Below are 17194 nucleotides of genomic sequence, written 5' to 3' on the forward strand. Positions count from 1 at the left end.
GCATCTGCGTCTGCCCTGCACCCCCAGAACCTGAGTCTGCGCTAGCCCAGAGTAGATACCCAGTAAGGTTTCGAAGGAACGAATGACTGTTACCCCACTTTACAGATGGGAAGACTGGGGCTACCATCATTAAGGACCTCGCCCAAGGCTACATATCTGAAGGTGGATGAAAAGGGGCAAACGGGAAAGCGGAACAACGGCGAGGAGGACAACGAGCGGGTGGACAGGACCCGGGGCCAATCCCGCGGAACGCTGGGCGGGTCCTCCGGGAGGCGGGTACTACGCGTGGTTCCTGCGAGGATTGCCTGCCTTCGGCGTTCGGCGCGGTTGCCAGGGGAACAGCAGGAGGCGGCGCAGGCGCCTAGCGCGAAGGGGGCGGGAGCGCGCCGGCGGAGCGGACCCGCGCTGCTCAGGCGTAGCGTCCGTAGCTAGGTTCCGCCTCGCGCCTTCTCACTGCCGGGCCACAGTAAGGTTCCGGAGCCTGGGGGTCTAGACGGGAAGGCTCGAATCCCCCTCTCGGCGGCTGCTCTCATCCCTGCCTATCGCCTTTCCCTTCCCATCGCCTTTCCCTTCCCGAAGTGAAAAGATATCCCCAACCCCAGTCCCTCGGTCCAGAAGGAGCTTACCCCAACGCCCTCTGGCTGTGTCCCGACCCCTGCAGCCAGCCCCCCTTCAGAGGACAACAGAAGAGCTTCCCAGCGGGCGAGGGAAAGAGGGAAAGTAGCCAGCATGTCGAACGCGTAAGTGATGGGCCGCCCGGCCATAGCCATGGGGTGGGCTTCTCCAGACAAAAAGATAGCCTGCTGTGCTTCTTTTCCGTTTCTTTCCTCCCCCACCTCTTCTTTTTGCAGTTTTAGCCAGTAAAGATACACCTCAGCAGAGAGCATCAGCTTCTGTGGACAGGGAATGCCATACACTTAGCCCTGCCAACTCCCCTTGTGCTATCCCTGCCCCACATTGAGATGAGCTCCTCCAGGCCCAATGCTTATGCCCGCTAAGCTCTTGTGGATGTATTTTTGAGGAAGCAGTGTCTATGCTTCCTCAAAAAAGCATTGCCTGCTTTTTTGTTAATCTAACCCAGTAACATACAGTGCTTTGCGAAAACACCCAGGTCCCGATATTTAAGAAAGATCTTGAGGAAGCTTTATTGTACCACGTTGCTTTTCACCAAGAAACGCCAGTCAGGTGGCAGTGGCACCGAGGAGTATTGACCCAGCACTGTGCCGTTTACACAGCACCAGCCCAGCAGTTATTTCATAATGGTCTCAAACATCTATTAGAGTGCTGACTCTGCAGGCCCAGTTCTGAGTGCTTGAACGTAATAACTCATGACTCCCCTGTAATGTAAGAGTCGTTAATATTATTTCCGTTTTACAGATGAGGACTTAGGCACAAAGAAGCTAAGTAGTTCATACACAGCAAGGACATAGTGTCAACCAGGCACTGCAGCTCCAACCTGCATTCCAGCTCTCAGTAACCCTGTTTTCCAGGCCAGGAAGTAAGAGCAGCGAGGCTAAGGGCTTGCCAGGCTTTGCGGGTGGGGAAGATCAGGAGTTCAGTTCTGGACGTGTTGAGTTTGAAGTGCCTGTTGGACATCAAGTGGATACAAGTAGACAGTTGACTTGAATTCAGATGAGAGGGCTGTGTATGAAATATAAATTCGACAGCTGTTGGCATAGATGGTCTTTACGAGACATGGGATGAGTGTAGACAGAAGAGAGAACAGGTCCAAGGACTAAGACTTGGTCATCCAATGGCAAGAGATGGAAGAGGAGAGACCAGCAAAGGAACCAAAGGAGTGATCATTGAGAAGGAAACAAGATTGTGGTGCCTTGTAAGCCAGGAGAAAAAGTAGAGTTTCTTGGAGGAGGGAGTAACAGACTCTGTCAAATGCTGCAAGACAAGCCAGATGAGAGCTGAGAATTGACCATGGATTTAGCAGTGTGGAGTCCAGCGGTGACCTTGACCTTCAGGGGGTGATGGAGTGGAAATGTGGACTAGAATGAATGTAGGAGAGAGGAAGAGGAGAGAAATCATAGGCAGCACAGCACTGGCTTTTTAAAGGCATTTCGCTGTAGCTGGTGGCAAGGGAAATGGGGTTGAGAGAAAGAATTTTTAAGATAGGAGACAATAGCCTATTTGTGTGCTGAAGGGAATGGCCAGTATAACGGAAGCGGGATAACATGGGAGGAGGAAGGAGAAGTGGGGTGACATCCTTGCTAGTGGGGGCACGGGCCCCAGCAGACACAGGTGGTTTATGGCGGGAAGATGAGGCAGGGTAGAGGCTGTTTGATAAAGGTGCTGTTCGGTGGGTAGATGTCCTGGTGGGGCCTGGAAAGATGATGTAGATGGGAGATGGTGGTGATGCTGAGGGGCTGAGGGTGATACCCTCTGATGAAATGAGGTTGCAAAGCAGGGAGCGTCGGGGGTGGGAGGGAGAATGGCCTGGAGGTGGGCTTAGGAGCCAGGATCTGGCCCCACTCCGTGCTATGGTCCGAGGGCTCTGGGACGGAGGGAGGGCTGCAGGAGAGGCTGTGTTCTGAGGGGAGAGCCAGGCCTCCCTTAGAGCAAGAATGCCAAGGAGTATTCCAGAAACAGTGCAAACACCTAGATAGTATTGGAAGAATCTGAAGGTTTATCATATATAAAATAACTTGAGAATTCCCATTTTGCAAGATTTTGTATCAAAGTACATGTTTATGTCTGAATATTTAAGTCTTTTTTTCCCCCTCCGCCCACCTATGCATCAACCCTCCATCCCCCAGTTATAGGAAAACTGCCAAGCTGTAGAAATAACAATCTGGTCTTTTTCAACTGTCATATTCAGTCTTCTGCGCCCACAGTCCTTCTAACTTCAATATCTGTAACATTTCTAGGTCATGTGCTGAAGTCTGAAACCAATCACGTACTTTAAAAAAATTCTAAGTGGTCTCATGGATAAAATACTACCTTCTCTTTACAAGGCACATTTAAAATTTCAAGAACACTTTAACGTCTGTTATCCCATTCATCAGTAATCCTGTGGGGTGTCCAGGGTAGGTGTCATTATCCAGGTTTGTCACTTGAGGAAGTGAAGGTACAAGGTTAAGTGACCCTCCTGAGACCGACTACCTCAAGAGACGGGTTCTGATTTTAAGCTTGGAGTACTTATAGCTTTACAAACCACCTTGCCATACCCCAGAGAAATAAAAACATAGGTCCACACAGAAACGCGTATTGGAATGCTCATAGCAGCATCATTTACGAGAGCCCAAAGGCAGAAACACCCCATGTGTCCATTTACTGATGAGCAGATAAACAACATGTGGTATATACATGCAATGAAACATTATTAGGCAGTAAAAAGAAATGAGATAGTGATACACACCACAACACAGTGGGCTTTGGAAAAGTTATACTGAGTGAAAGGTTCCAGTCACAAAGGGCCACCTGTTATATGATTCCGCTTATGTGAAATGTCCAGAATAGGCAAATAAGTAGAGACAAATTAGATGAGTGGGTTGCCAGGGGCTGGGAGGAAGGCGGATAAGGGCAAATAGGGAGTGGCTGCTAGCGGGCGTAGGGTTTCTCTTTAGAGTGATGAAAATGTACTGAAATCAGAGAAAGGTGAAGGTCGCGCAACTCTGTGAATATGCTAGAAAAAAAAACCCACTGAACTGTGCACTGTAAGAGGGCGAGTCTGTGGTACGTGAGTCACATCTCCATAACGGTCCTGTCAAAACATCATCTTTGCCGCGTTCCGCGTCTCAGATCATCTTCGTGGGCACTGGCTCAGAAGAAGATGCTGAGACCTTGGCTTTGAGGCAGGGTGGGGCTCAGGCTGGACTGAGGCTTCGAGAGACGACGTGGAGGCTGCACTGGCTGGGGGTCCAGGGAGCGATAGGGTTGTAACCAGTAGACACACGTGGAGGGGCAGCAAGGCAGCGGGGAAACTGGAAAGCTGGAGCCAGTCTCCAGGGGAGAGGGTAGCAAATGCAGGGTTGCGTGCTCACACAGCTACTTAATATCTCCCCATCAACCAACAACCTTGCCTGGTCTGTCCAACAAGGGTCCCCCAAAAGACAGCAGGGGAGGAAGAAAGAGGCTGCAGCCCAAATGTCAGGACTTGGAAGGATCAAGCCCCCAGGATGGTCTTTGGCCAAAGGTTCCAGTTAGGAGTCAGCTCTGCCCTGGCTCTGGAGGGATTCCTGCCTCTTTGACCCTGGGTAGAAGCCCGGGAGTGCACTGCACTAGGGCAACAAGGCTTCCCCAGGCTGGATCTGCCCCAAAGCAAAGTCTTAAATTCTAGGTGTGTCCCATCCATTAATTTGGCTTTTGTTGCCCCTGGTGGAAGCCTCTTTTACCCAAGATCCCTTGCTAATGATTGGTGTGGGTCTTTATGGGATTCAAGTCCCCCCCCTGCACCCTATGGAAGCAGCCTCCATGGGTGGCGTAACACACCTTAATGCTTGCTGGTGCGTTAAATGCTTTGAAGTCTGATAAATACCCTTTATCTTTTATTATCAGCTCCACCCCTACATATAGAAATTATGACTAGATTTATTTCCAGAGTCTCCTGGATATTATTACCAGATTCTTGGTCATATTAAATCTGCCTGTCAGTCTCAAGAATCTGCTTTCTTTCTATCTGGTCTCTCCAGGCAGGAACAGAGACCACCTTCTGCCTGTTCCAGTCCTCTGCAGCTAGCATTCCAGAATTTTCTTCAGCTACGTCTTGTGTGGCTCTAGCCATATGTATTCTTGAATGTTTAATGTTCTTGATCAGCACTGCGAATGGGGTTTTGTTTTTCGTATTTTTTCTCTGCATTTAGTTTTTGGGGCTTTTATCTATGTCTTGCAACTCTGCTGTATTAATTGACTTCTTACTGATTTCCTTGGATTTTGCAATGGTGTCATTTACAAGCAGTTTTTTAAAATCTTTTGTATTGATCCCTTTTCCATCTGTTTCATCCTTTTTGTACTTGTATTTTTTAGCTTTCTGGTGTTTCTCTACTGAAAATATTTATGGTCTCTGGTTTTCAGCATTTTGAAGAGATTGTCATCATCAGCCTCTTTGGGGTGTGTGGACAGTCTTCTTAATCAGGCATATGCCATAAATTAAATTTATTGAGCATCTTCTTGGCATCTGTGAAAACAATCCACAGTTTTTACTGTCCTGTGCGGTATTTCGTCCAGCTTTCCTGACTCTTGTGAATTTCCCGGGTGACCCCCTCCTTGGTCAGAGGGAACGATGCTTTTGATCTGGCGCTGTGTTTTGTTTGCTGAGTGGAATTTCAGATCCCAGTTCCAAACAAAGTTAGCCTGTAATTTTCTTCTGTAATGTCCTCCTGCCACGTCTAGGCCCTGAGCCCTATTTATTCTACAGAACGAGTGGATTTTCTGTTTTATGGGAACATGTGTCGAGCCTCGTGGCACGTGGGGCCTGCGTCACCTGTCAGGTCAGTGAACGCCTTGGGTCCCTGGCCCCCTCTCAGATGCTGGAAGTCTGGGCTTTGGTAAACTAAGAATCTGCTCAGCCTCTTTGTACCCATTTATCATGCAACGAGTGAGAGGTCCTGGGCTAAGTAGAATTCTAACTTTTTTTTTTTTTTTTTTGCCGTACGCGGGCCTCTCACTGCTGTGGTTTCTCCCGTTGCGGAGCACAGGCTCCGGACGCGCAGGCTCAGTGGCCATGGCTCACAGGCCCAGCCGCTCCGCGGCATGTGGGATCCTCCCGGACCGGGGCACGAACCGGTGTCCCCTGCATCGGCAGGCGGACTCAACCACTGCGCCACCAGGGAAGCCCTGGAATTCTAACTTTTGGTAGTAACTTTTCTCTGTTATAATGAAGTTGTCTATCAGAGTGCTCTTTCACTAGCAGTATTTTTTAAATATTGCCAAGTTTGGAGAATCTGGTACTTGAACCGAGGGATGGAGTGCCAGGGGCAATATTTAGTATCCAGCCTCAGTGGGGTGCTGGGAGGGAGGAAGAGTTTCGTTTTTAGCTATAAATCTTGGTTTCCTTGTGGTGTCCAGCGCTCCTCTGCCCCGGGATTTGTCCTGACAAACTGGAGGCAATAAAGGTTCAGAGCCTGTACTCTGGAGCCTGGCTGCCTGGGTGCAAATCCTGTGTTCAAATCACACAACTTCGGGCAGTAACTTCTCTGTGCCTTGGTTTCCTCATCAGTAAACTGGAGTAATAATAATACCCACCTCATAGGGTTTTGAGAATCACATGAGTTAATATATGTAAAGTACTTAGAACAGTGACTGATATGATGTAAATGTGAGCTATTACCCGTCATCATCACCAGAACCCTAAAGACTTTTCACATCAAGAGAAGCTTTTCACTTTTGGCCAGGAAGATAAAAATCTCCCATCTCTGCTCTAAGCACATAAAAATGATAGAAACAGCAGAAATTAATACAACGTTGTATATCAACTATACTTGAATAAAATAATTTTTTTAAAGTATACAAGTTAGTATAGAAACAGTAACAGATTTAAGTTCCTTTCTTGTTTTATGAGCACCAACATGTCAGTAGGTTTAGAAATTAAACAAAAGTCCAGCAAACTGAGGTTTTGTTAATACTATGATTTCCATATTTATCTTTCTCTAAAATTAAGGATGTTGCTTTGTTCTTAAATTATTCCAAGTACTCAGAATTAACAAAGGAAATGTTTCTTTTGAATTTAAGGGGATTTATTTAGAGAGCAGAGGTAGCTCAGTAGAGTCTAGCACAAAAAGTAAAGTGACAACACAGTACTTAATTTTGAAAAGTGTTCAGAGTATAGCTAAGTGGCTTTCCATATTTAAATAACGTAGTGTATGACATCTACTTAGTAAATGTTATTTATTTTTAATTTGGAATTTTGATCAATAAAACAAAAATCAAATTATAAAAAAAGAAAAATATTTTTAAGGATTTTCATTTTTTATCTAAAACTTTTGTTTTTAATATTTTTATTTATATGTTAAATTTATATTTATAATATACTAATATTAGTATATTAGTTTATATATATATTTTTTATTTTTTATTTTATATATATTTTATATATTTATATATATTAGTATATATTTAATAGTATAATATTAAATTATAAAACAAAACTAAAATATTTAAAATTGAAAATAAAAAACTTGTTTTTTTTTTAATCCAAGTTGAAAATCTCTGCACCAGGAGCAGAGTGGAAACCCAGGGCAGTGAGCAGGCCAAACCAGGAGGCCTAGTCGGTTCTGGCACAGGGGTGGGCAGTGCACTCTGGGATTTCAGCTCCTGAAAGGCCTGGGATCAGACCCTCCAGGAGGACTGGAGCTGGACTCCCATGGAATCCAGGGCAGGACCGCCCTTCCCAGCTGGGTCAGAGGCAGAGGGAAGGGCCACAGCCCATTCTGGGTCGTAGTGGGAAACCAGCTTTTCAGCCAGAAGGCAAGCTGTGGAACACATAAACTCAGAATACATAAAGAAGCCCCACAGTTTAGCAGAAAAACAATCCCACATAAAAACAGGTAAAACAAATGGATGAACAACTTAAGGAAGAGAAATTGCAGATGACCAGTAGCACGTGGAAAGATACTGTCTTGGTAGCACCCGGGAAAGTGGACACAGAGTCTTATTTCTTACTTGTCATCGTGGCACACATTCTGGCTGTGTGTCTCAGGGCGGTGGCAGGGGCTCTTTTATTTTGGGGAGAGGTGGAGGTGGCAGTGTGGTTTGAATCGTGGTTTCAGCTCAGAATCGTGTAGACCCGGGTTCAGATGCTGACCCCGCCTCTGAGGGCCATCACCTCCCTCCCACTCCAGTGGAGCGGTGGGAGGCTTCCCCAGGGATGCTTCGAGGATGACACACAGCATGGAACATGGCAGGTGGTCAGTTTCAGCGTGAGATGTTCACACCTTATCCATGGGAAAGTGGGGAGCATGCTTGAGGAAGGGCAGATAGTGGAGCAGAGGGCCAGAGGGAATGCCTGGGAATGACCTCGGGAAGGAGATGAGGGATCCCCAGTGAAATAAGGTGGATTGACCAGCATATTTATCTCCAAATGGCCTCCGAAATGGCAGTAAGGGATTTAAAAGGCTGTAAACACACGAGGGCCAAGAGAACATTTGAGCATTTGACAAGAGACATCAGGAAAATGTAAGAGGAGGGAAAGCAGACTTGGATGAGAGGGGAGAGGTGGGGTAGAGAGCGTGGCCTGCAGGCCAGCAGAACCCTGGGAAGGTCTTTCAGAGGTGGGGGGCACTGGTTGGAGATCAGCAGAGAGCAGGTGTTAAGCTGCTCCCATCCTGGTGGAAGAGGCCGGTGCAGCAGCCTGGACCCAGGATGCAGGACACAGGTGGGCGTGGGAACGGGAGGCCGGGCTGACCGCAGGAAGGCAGTGAGAACCCGCAGCCCCCTGGACCCGCTTGCTTCTCAGGCTGGAGGTTGGAGCCGCCCTCGCCAGTGCATCCTGGGAAGACCCTACAGACAGAAACAGGCATTGGCGGGTTTCGCCCTCAACCCAGGGAGATGGCCAGGATCCTACCCACCCCATCACCCCCGGTTAAGCCCACTGGTTAAGAAGCCCCTTCCCAGACACAATGAACTTCCAGTTAGCTTTTCAGAACTGGGTCTTGGATATAAAATAGGAGCCAAAAAATCAGCCAAATTTTGAAAGAAAATAAAAGTCTCTGCCATGAGTGTTTTGGTCAGAGTCCCAGCAGGAAAAAGAGGGCATACTCAGCAGGGTGGCTAATAAAGGGACCAGTGACAAAGCTGTGAGCTGAATCTCGGGAAACCAACAAGGGATGGGGTGGCGTCCTGGGGGTGGCAGGGCTGTCAACACCCTAAGGCTTTGCTAGAAGGAGGATCGTTTGTTGACTCACTGGGGGGCCGCGAGAGAGGATACATCCCCATCTCACTCTCCCACTCCCCGGGCTCCCGGCTGCACCCTCCACTGAGCGGCTCAAGCAAGAGCGGGGAGCCGGCCTCCCCAGCCACAGTCTGCACCTTACTTCCTACAGTCAGTGTTATGGTTCCGAGGTTCCTGGGTGTTGCTTAGAGCTGTAAGTCGTTCATTTCTCACTGCTGTGTGTTAGTCTGTTGGTGACTATACTACAATTTATTTATCCATTCTCTCATTGATGGACATTTGGGATATCTCCAGGTCTTTGCTTTCATCAAGAAATGCTACTGTGATCATTCTTAATGCAGATTTACAAGAGTCTCTCCAGGGTATAATTGTTCATTCGTAGTTATGCCCGTGTTCAACTTTACAAGGTATTTTCCAAAGTATTTGTTCCAATTCGTACTCCACCAGCTATGTATATGGACAGATCAGGTAACTATTCTGGTTATCAACTTCCTCATCTTTTAAATGGGTATAATAATACTGGCTTTACTGGTATAGTGAGGAATCACTTTATATCATTTAGGCAAAAGGCTTTTTAAACTATTTATTTGATGATAATAGCCGTGGTCATATCCAAAAATCACATGTACAACAAAACAGGACATAAGTGGTCTAAAGAGCCTTGCAACTATGTGCAGTGTTCTTAGCTCACGTTTACGGTGTGTTACATTTTGTTATACCAGATGCCCAATATGTATACCTTGCAAAGTAATTTTTTCTTCTTGTATTGTTGACCCTGTCGTCCCTCAGAATGTATAATAAGATGTGGCATCAGACCCAAGAAGCCCTCAGTTCTTTGCTTGATAAAGAATCTGAGAAGATGATGGAACCACAAAGGAATCACGTTTTCATCTTCCAGATGTTAGCCACCTTCTACATAAAATATGTGCAGATCTTTAGAAACCTGGAGAACGTCTATGACCAGATGGTCCATCCACAGAAACGCATACTGATCCGAAAACTCCTGGACGGGGTGATGGGTCGCATCCTGGAGCTGAAGAATGAGATGGCTGAATTGGAATTAACCGAGTTTCATTACTTTGATGATATCTTACAGGATCTAAAGTTGGTTCCTGTAAGTACTCAGGGTTTTTTTCATATTGGTTTCTTCTTCTTATAAATAAGATACATAGGCCTGTAACCAATACTCTGCAGACTTTCTAGTCGCATTTATTAGTTGCATGTTGTACTGAAAGTCAAAGCACAGCCCTTCAGTGAAACTATACTGCCGTGGACAAGGATTGGGTTTGCCCAGTTTTTGGCGCAGACATATCTTTGCACGGTCCTGGGGTCTGCTGGACACCGCTGTTGTGGGCTTACCTGTCACCATGGTGTCTGCCCAGGTAGGTTGGAATGGAGTAGGACGAGCCTTTCCCAAACATCCTCCCAGTTTCCAATAGCCATGCCCCTACTTCTGTTTCCAAAGGAAATCTCTCTCTGGCCTTTGCTTCCCGTCATCTTCTCGATGATCAGCCTGTTGGTTGCTGGTTCCAAATTCCCGGGAGGATGCATCTCCTCCTTTGCTTTGGGTCAATGGTGACTCAGGAGATGTATGGCAATGGGTCTTTGAGCCTCCGACACCAAAGAAGGGCTCCCTCCCCTTCTCTCTGATGCCCTGAGCGCTCCCTGCCGGCACCTGTAACCACAGTGCCTACCTGGGAGCATTCTGTCCTGCAGCTGCCCTTACGACCACTGCCTGAGGCCCGGGATCTCTTCTGGCTGGGTCTCTAGGGGCTGGTGAACACCCCGTTTCAGTGTGAGGAGTCGTATGAGTTCAGTCTTCATTTTGAAAAGATCGTTTCCCTAAAATAAAATTAGGAAGAGAAAGCGTTTAGTTTTCTACACGGGGTTTAATATTTCTTCCTTTTGAAAATATTCAGGCTTCTATAAAAGGATGTCCCTCTCTGGGATAAACTTTCCTAGCGTTATTACTGCATTGAATCAGAATGGACTAAAGAGAATACCAGGAATGAGTGAAGACGTTGAAGATCGTCACAAAATGTTCGTGTTTCTTGCATTCATGTATAAGAGCATGGGTTAAAGCACTAGATTTTTTAGGTCAGGAGTACTTTACCCACCCCCAGTGTGAAAATATCAAGAACAACTCAGGACAAACATGACATAAATAGTCATTAAGTCATAATAATAAATTTAATTAATGAGGTAATATTCAATTTATTAATTTAATTTCAAGAATATTAAGTAATACTCCTAAATTTAAGGAATAAGCAGTTTATGAAATTTAAATGGTGGGCTCCTTCAGTTTTTTCCCTGCTTTTCATCCTGCCTCAGCACCTCTGCACTGGCTGGTTCATCTTCTTGAAGGCCATGACCATTGAGGAGGATGATGACTGAGTGACATCATCCAGGCAGCCTTCCTGATAGGAGACGATGAACTACGTGTTCTGCCAGCCCTGGAGGGTGTTGATGGAGCTGTACAACGACACTGAGCTCCAGGTGGTTAGGGGGTGCATCACGCAGCCTCAGCACAGGCTCCAGGAACAGCGCCCTTGCCAGGGAGACACACATGGACTAGCCTCTGGGGATACCTGTGTGGACCAGTTCTGCATTTCAGGGTGAAAGCTTGACCACCCAGCATCCTCTGTGGCTGGGCCTGTGTGGCTATCACCCACAGCTCCTCTGTGTTTTGTTGGGCCAGCACGCAGATATTCATACAACATGACCACCCCTGACCATAGCTTATTGGCTCAGGGATGGAGACCTTGGTGGCTGCACCAGCCGGTCCTTCCTTGAGAGATTCTGAAACTGGGACAGAGAGAGACTACTTTCTGTCTCCAGTTCTGAACTGTAGTCTCCCAAACTTGTAAGTAGTTGGAGGCTTTGTTCACCAGATGCTCCAAAGAAAGAAGCTTCAGAGAGAAAGAGCGAGAGAACAGAGAGAGAGGAGAACAAAGCAGGATCCAAGAGGAGTAGAAGGAAATGGCAAGTTCCTGAAGGCATCGTCTCCCCTGGACACATCCCTGTTGCTAACAGACACCCAGCTTTGTTCCTGGCCTTGTTCCAAGAGGCCCCAAATCCTTCCATCAATGTCCCCTTTGGCTAAACTAGCCAGAAGACTGTTTCTTTAGGTCCCCATAACGTAGAGAAACATGTAGAGAAGAGAGAGATTCTCTGTTCCAACAAATTTACTTTGATTCCACCCCATGGAGAATGGAAACCCCAAGGCATCTGTGATGGGCATAAAATATATCACAGATGGGGGCTTCCCTGGTGACGCAGTGGTTGGGAGTCCGCCTGCCGATGCAGGGAACACGGGTTCGTGCCCCGGTCCGGGAAGATCCCACATGCCACAGAGCGGCTGGACCCGTGAGCCATGGCCGCTGAACCTGCACGTCCGGAGCCTGTGCTCCGCAACGGGAGAGGCCACAACAGTGAGAGGCCAGCGTACCGCAAAAAAAAATATGTGTATATATATGTATGTATCTCACGGATGGGATGCAGCAGCAAGCCTGAAGCAAGGGATACCTACATTCCCCTCTCTTGCATTCTCAAGTGCTCTGTTTCCTCACCTTCAAAATCCTAACTGTAACTTTATTGGTCCCACGTGGACCAGACAGAGCCACGTCAGTAAAGTTTCGTCTTAAAATTTAGAAAAGCACGACACTTGAACATGGTTATTAATAAACAGAAACCACAACATTAGATTAAAGTGTCATCATTCTCCACCGACTGTCCACACTCACCCACTGGAACCCAGAAGCTCAGTCTTAGTTCACCCCAAACACTCCGTTAGCCTAGGAAAGTTTTGGTTTTCAAAAAGTGCTGCCTCTTCCTGGAAGTCCTGGGTGCGCTATTCCACCAAGTCCTAAAGAGACAGTCCTGTATGCTAAAGTGCTTTTCCAAGGGAAGGCCTATTCAGAATTCTCCGGATTGGGGAGATGTGGGGAGTCACACCAGAATGGGAAAAGGCAGAGCTGATCCCAAGGACCAGAACTTAGCTTCCCCCCAGTCAACTGGTCTACCAGAAGGCAGCCATGAGTGTTCTCATAGAGTATCTAGGACAGTGTTTCTAGATACTAGGGCCAAAGGCCCACCCATATTCTTGAATAACACTTCTACAATCTTGATTATTGACCTTGGAATGGTAAACATTCATTTGACCTCCACTAATTTGAAATATCTGTACACAAATGAAGAACAGAAGTTTATATCCGTGCATAAAAACAAGTTTCCTAATAAAGCAAATTAATTTTGTAAATGATTTTTGTAATGGGGTAACTTAGGTCAAAATAAAACCAAATTATTTTTTTTAATTGTGACCACGTACACATGGTCAATGGTGCTAATGATAAATTATTAGGTTTAATTCAGAGATCTCTATAGCTCAATTCTGTGCTATCCTAATTTGCATTATTATTTTAGGTAAGCTCAGATAATATTATATTTCTTTAAAGAAAATTTGTTAAGCCGTCATTGGTTAATTGAGGCCTAATCGACAGGAATTACTGGAATTTTACAGTAATGATCAAAACGGGCTATGGTTACACTTTCTCCTCTTGACTTCATTTATGTCTCCTTAGCGGGAGGGAACTGTCTTCACACCACTGGCTTCATCACCTCTTAAGTGAGGATGGGAAGTAAAGCGAGTCTCTGATGCCCTTGTCCTAAGTGTATATTTTAAATGGATTTGAGTCCTGGACTCATGATCAAAATGCTCTTCTGCTTTCTCTTCTCTAGCAACAGTTAGATATCCCCATACCGAAGTATTTTCTGAAGGAGAGGTTGGAAGTAATAAAAGGAAGAGAGAAAATCCTTGCTCAACTATTAGCCGACAGTGGATTAGGCATAACTGAAAAGGTTTGTATATCATTTTAACAAACGTTATTCCATAATGTGTAAAACCTCCTTTTCTGCTGTTCCTAATTGTGCGAGAAACAAGAAGACCGTTTTCAATGCGACGAACGTGGCACCCTTTCTCCCATGTTATTGAGTCACTAAGAAGTTGCATAACCTTTGGGTGTGTTTTTGACCAGTCATAACCGTTCTTTTTTTAAGATCAAAACATAGTACTTCGTTGGTTAAATCAGCATCTCTAAGACTGAGTAGATTATTGACTCGGTTTACTGGTTCATCTCAAAGTCACCCAGCCTACAGTCAGAAGGAGAATGTTGTTCATATAAAATAATTAAGAGCTGAGATAGCTAGGAGCTAAAAAATTATGACACTCTCTGAAAATGCCGATTGACTTCTTGTAACTTCAAGCTGAGTGGCACTTAGATCACCTCGAATGGACTGTCTCTGGGGAAAGCGGGGGAAACCCTTAGAGACTCCCCTGGAAAGTCAAGGGCAGAACCCAGTGGGGGCTCTGGCCCCATTCCTCCTGTATCCCCAGTACGTGCGCGGCTGCACCCTTCCCGGTTTCCGCAGCTGTCTTCGCTCTGACCCTCACTGCCTTCTCGTGGATTCTGTGGTCATCTCCGTTCAGCCTTCTGGTGGGCAGCCCTTTCCACAGGGCACTGCCAGCTCAACCTGATCAACCCCTCACTGCCGGCAAAACAGTGCCTCCCGCCTCTGGCTGGTCTTCACGGCCCAAGCGTTAAGGCGGCAGGTGAGTATCCACACAGGGACAGTTCAGAGTGACAGGGGCACTGTTAGTAGCCATGCTGAGACTGCGTGCAGCCTGGGCGCACAGGGCAAACCGACACCTGTGGTCTTGGGGCAGGTAGGCCCCGTGGGGTACTGCCAGCCTGGGCCGTGGTGTGAAGGAAGATTCCAGGTGCACCCAGGATGGCAGCGGGGAGGGAGAAGCGTGTGCCCTGTCTGCCTGCCGAGGGACACACCTGAAGTGCATGCACCGGATCGGCACACGCACCACGCCCCGAGCTGTCTGTCCTTTTGCACAGGCAGCGTCTCGCTGCAGCGAGGGTTTGGTCTCCTCGCTGTATCCCTGTCAATGTGATGCTAATTCTGCAGAGCCCAAGGTGGCACAACATCCCTGGAGAAGCCTTTCTTGACCCACCTCACTCACGACCGCCCCGCCTTCCTGTGCCCCTTCTCCAAACGACCGGCCCCCCTTCTACATTCTACGTTCCTTGAAGTGGATTCCTGGGAATCTGGCCTGGGGGTTGTCCAGCCGTTCCTTCACCACAGGCTCCTGGGTCTGTGCCGTCTGTCACCGCATCATCACCAGAACGGAGCCCTCCCTCCCCAGGAATCCACCCCAAAGAGGCCCTGGCCCAAAGCGTTGACAAGCAGTGCAGAATCCGCGGAAGATCTTCTAGGGAAGACAGAGAAGGGAGGTTACACGGCACACGCTGCAGTCAAACCCAAAGATGTCCTCTCTGCCGTTTCTCCTCCCCACTGTCCCTCTCGGTCTGTGTGGGGTCAGCAGCAGGAAGGTTTCTCTCCTCCCTCACTCCGCATCCAGCCCTGGTGGCTCCTTTCTCCTTGTTAGGTCGAGCCGTTCATCTCTGCTCCAGGCCCTGTTTCAGGGGTGCCTAATGCCCCGCAGAACACGGGGCTTCTGAGCAGCACCCAGGCATCTGTGTGACCTTCCCATGCCCTTCAGTGTCTCACTGGACCCCCGCTCTCACCTTAAGCTGCTTACTTCTTGCAGGTATATGCAGTGTATACCCCAAGAAGAATTTTGGTAAGGGAAAATTACTGCCCACTGCTATAGTCATGCAGAATATTTCACTGATGTTCAAAAAATCCTCGTCGGACTGAGGAGATGACACAAAATCCCTCACTAGTATCCCGTAAAAGCTGAAATTATTTTTAGAATGGCAGTATGGAACCTAAAGGAAATAGACAATAATAACTAACGTTTGCCGGGCGCCTGCTCTGGGCTTGAGGGTTTTTGCATACATCAGCTGCGTTAATGGCAACATAATTTTCATTTTACCCTCACGTGCAAAACGCATTATCGAAAAGGAGTGCTCACTGCAAATTCGAAGCAACGAGATCCCTCTGAAAACCAAACCCTGAGCAATTGTGTGAAAGAGCTTCCTCCCGTAAGGCTCTAGGTGTCCCCATGCTGGGGGCAGTGGGTGCTTTCGTGGAAAGAGCGTGGCCGTCTAGGTTCCAGTGGGCCCCACCCCTGACTAACCGTGGGAACTTGCATAAATTATTTTACTGTTTCCACCCTTGGTCTTCTTAAGTGGTCACGGTAATACCTGTCTTGGCATTTGCTCTGTGAACTGGATGAGAACGCATGTGAAAAGCTTCTGGCATCTGTAGGTCCTCAGTAAATGTCCCCTTTCTCCCCTACTTGCCCCTTTCTCTGCACCGCCCCCTGTTGCACAGAGAAATGACCGTCCCGGGAAACTTTGGTCCAGGGGATGAATTGGAGCACCTCTACCTGATCCCACAGTGTCTTGCCCTGGACCCTGATGGGGTGGCCATTGCTGTCCTCTGAGGCCTGGAAAAAGACTCAGCCCACGATTGAGTGTTTTTCGAATTCGAAAGGCCTCTCCCTTCTGCCTCTATCCATGCAGGAGGCTTGGGTGAAGCCAGGCCAGGTCCACAGCTGATCCCTCCTTCCAGGAACAACACCTGAGCTCATGCAGGACCCAGGACGCCCCCAGCAGCCTTGCTCTCGTCCCTCTCCTCAGAAGACAGCACTGCGCCTCGCCGGACCTTGCCTAAACATACCCCACTTGAGATCTCCAAAAACAATATCCTATTGCGTGAGCCTGATTTTCTCAGTCTTGATAGTAACTGTCACGTTCAGATGGTTTAAAGTGCAAGTGTGCAGGTACTTGGCACACATTTCCCATAGAAAGGGTTTTTTTATTAATTAATTCTTATTGGAGTAGAGTTGCTTTACAATGTTGTGTTAGCCTCTACTGTACAGCAAAGTGAATCAGCCATGCAGGTACATCTATCCCCTCCCTTTTGGACTTCCCTCCCGTTTAGGTCACCACAGTGCGTTAAGTAGAGTCCCCTGTGCTCTACAGTATGTTCTCATTAGTTATCTGTTTTATGTATAGTATCAATAGTGTATATATGTCAACCCCAATTTCCCAATTCCTCCCACCCCACCTTTTCCCCCTTGGTATCCCTACATTTGTTCTGTGTCTGTGTCTCTATTTCTGCTCTGCCGATTTGGTCATCTATCCCATTTTTCTAGATTCCACATATATGTGTTAGTATATGATAAAGTTAAATAAATACCCCTAAAGTGATTCTAATATTAGCCATATTCACTAGATCATCCTGTAATTGATATTAAAGTCAGCATTTGACTTCATCTATATTTCACATTTCAAATTCTCATAGTAGATATGTTTTGAATTTGTACATTTCTACTATTAAGTTAATGAACAGTGACAGCAATTTCAAGTTTGTTTCAATCCA

The 17194-nt window shown here is 47.1% G+C and overlaps 1 protein-coding gene across 1 annotated transcript in view; it reads left to right on the plus strand.

Annotated features, from left to right (window-relative positions):
• The first annotated feature begins 379 nt into the window (after positions 1-379).
• Positions 380-17194, plus strand: part of IQCA1 (IQ motif containing with AAA domain 1) — a 169034-nt gene continuing 152219 nt past the window's right edge. The window contains exons 1-3 of the mRNA XM_032638432.1: positions 380-740; positions 9626-9950; positions 13574-13693. Of these exons, the coding sequence (XP_032494323.1) occupies positions 730-740; positions 9626-9950; positions 13574-13693 (456 nt within the window). The 5' untranslated portion in view covers positions 380-729. The remainder of the gene's footprint in view (positions 741-9625; positions 9951-13573; positions 13694-17194) is intronic.

The sequence above is a fragment of the Phocoena sinus genome, chromosome 7, assembly GCF_008692025.1.
Source record: "Phocoena sinus isolate mPhoSin1 chromosome 7, mPhoSin1.pri, whole genome shotgun sequence".
Taxonomy (NCBI): domain Eukaryota; kingdom Metazoa; phylum Chordata; class Mammalia; order Artiodactyla; family Phocoenidae; genus Phocoena; species Phocoena sinus.